Source organism: Myotis davidii, unplaced genomic scaffold (genome assembly GCF_000327345.1).
Source record: "Myotis davidii unplaced genomic scaffold, ASM32734v1 scaffold826, whole genome shotgun sequence".
Lineage (NCBI taxonomy): Eukaryota > Metazoa > Chordata > Mammalia > Chiroptera > Vespertilionidae > Myotis > Myotis davidii.
The window spans coordinates 1,262,885-1,264,736 of NW_006297142.1; the positions used below are offsets into that span (position 1 = coordinate 1,262,885).

A 1,852-nucleotide genomic window follows, 5' to 3' on the forward strand; every position below is an offset into this window, starting at 1 on the left:
AGTGTCGGCCCTGAGGGACTCCTCCCAGGTCGAGTCTAAATCCTTCTGTCGCCAAAGGGCCGCCTTCGGGCGTGTCTTGGGCACCAGGCACGGCCCCACCTGGGGGCTCCCGGGCGTCCTCCCCCGGGTGTTGAGACAAATCGGCGAGGCCCTGCCTTCGCCCGCACCTGAGACGCGAGGTGCTGAACTGCGCCCAGAGGACGCGGGGGGGGAGGGGGGGGGCAGCCGACCAGCAGCCTTGTGACTGCACGGGCAGCAGGAGTGACAGCGATGGGGAAAGAGCCAGGGGACCAGCCGGTGCTGTACCCGCTCCGCCCCAGGCAGCAGGGCTCGCCAGGACACAGGCCCCCGAACCCCAGGAAGCAGGACACAGGCTTCAGGTTAGGGAACGCCGGAGGCCGGGCTGTGAGCAGTTCAGTGTGTTTATAACCACTGCCCGTTTCCCGATCCTCTGGCCACCGCGGGCGTGATCACCCCAGCAGGCCTCCCTAGTGGCCCAGAGTGGAACTGACTGTAAATAGCTCCCTGGGGTGGCCCGGCCCAGGTTACCCGGGCACCTGCCCGGAGCCGCATTCCCCATCCCGCACCCCGGGCGCTCCCCCGAGATCAGCACTCAGCGGCTTCTCTCCGCAGGGCTCCTTCGGTGGCCGCTGTCCCCTGTATGGCGTGGCGGCCTTGAACCGCCCCTCCCTGGGCTTATCCAGGGGCTCAGCCCCCTCCCTCTGCTATTTTGTGGCTGGGGCCTCTGGCCTCCTGGCCCTCTACTGTCTCCTGCTTCTGCTCTTCTGGGTCTACAGCAGCTGCATCGAGGACTCCCAAAGGTGACTCTCCCACTCCGAGGGCCAGGGGCAGGTGGGGGGAGTCCCGCCTCCACCACAAGGCTGTTCTCTCCCTCCTCATAGAGGCCGGATAGGGCTCCGCATTGCACTGGCCATCTCGGCTGTAGCCACCTTCCTGGTCTTAGTGTCGGCCTGTGTCCTTCGGTTTGGCACCAGTTCTCTCTGCAACTCCATCATCTCTCAGAACGCTACAATTAGGTAATGGGAGATGGGGGAAGCCTGACCCCTGGGGCCGACTTCCCTCTGCAGAGGGGGTCCTGTACTCCCGTTTCATCCCAGTTGATTATTCTCATCTCAAAGGGCGCTCAGGCGCAAGAGTATTTATTTGGGATATATCCCCCCCTTTCTCACAACTGTCTTTTTGACCTTACAGCTGCTCTGAAGCCCAGAAAATTCCATGGACACCCCCTGGAACAACCCGGCCGCTCTGCATTTTTACTCCAACCTACACAATGCTGAAGTGAGGTCTTGGGATATGAAGGACTGAGTGGAGGCCCAGGGATACGCAGATTCGTAGAGGCACCTGTATAGGTTTAGGGGTGCCCACCAGTGAGGCTGAGAAGAGCCGAAGGGCTTGGCCGCCTGGCAGCCAGCAGTTCAGAGCGGTGTGCGGGCGGAACCGGATTGAGGTGGCCGCTCCTCACACCTGTCCCTGTCTCCCACAGAACTCTTCCTGGGTCCATCTGGTACTGTGGTGTGTGGTCCTGGTGCTCCAGGTCGTGCAGTTGAAGTCTGAAGCCACCCCATACCGGCTTCTGGAGAGGGGGGACCCGGAATGGAGCTCTGAGACAGATGTCCTGGTGGGGCCACGCCTTTCCCCTTCCTGAAGAGCGAGCAAGCTGAGCGCTTCCTGCATCCATTGGCTCCCGGCCCAAGTGCCTGCAGTCCTCCTGCCCCTTGGCCCTGTGATGCTGAGCCTCAGTTCCCTCGAAGAGGGAAACATGAAGACAGCCCCCCTCCCTCTTCTTACAGCTGTTTTTGTACCAGAATATTATTATATGACTTCCTTCATC

The 1,852-nt window shown here is 61.7% G+C and overlaps 2 protein-coding genes across 2 annotated transcripts in view; both read left to right on the forward strand.

Moving 5' to 3' along the window:
* TAF6L (TATA-box binding protein associated factor 6 like) overlaps positions 1-171 on the forward strand; it is a gene marked incomplete at its 5' end in the record, with an annotated part of 8,763 nt that extends 8,592 nt beyond the window's left edge. Inside the window, one exon of the mRNA XM_006772796.1 lies at positions 88-171. Within this exon, the coding sequence (XP_006772859.1) occupies positions 88-171 (84 nt within the window). The remainder of the gene's footprint in view (positions 1-87) is intronic.
* Positions 172-270: 99 nt separating this feature from the next.
* TMEM179B (transmembrane protein 179B) lies at positions 271-1,852 on the forward strand. Its single transcript, XM_006779424.2, is given in 6 exon segments — positions 271-405; positions 493-821; positions 903-1,037; positions 1,213-1,255; positions 1,258-1,299; positions 1,505-1,852. Coding segments are annotated over 6 exon segments (846 nt in total). The 3' UTR covers positions 1,667-1,852.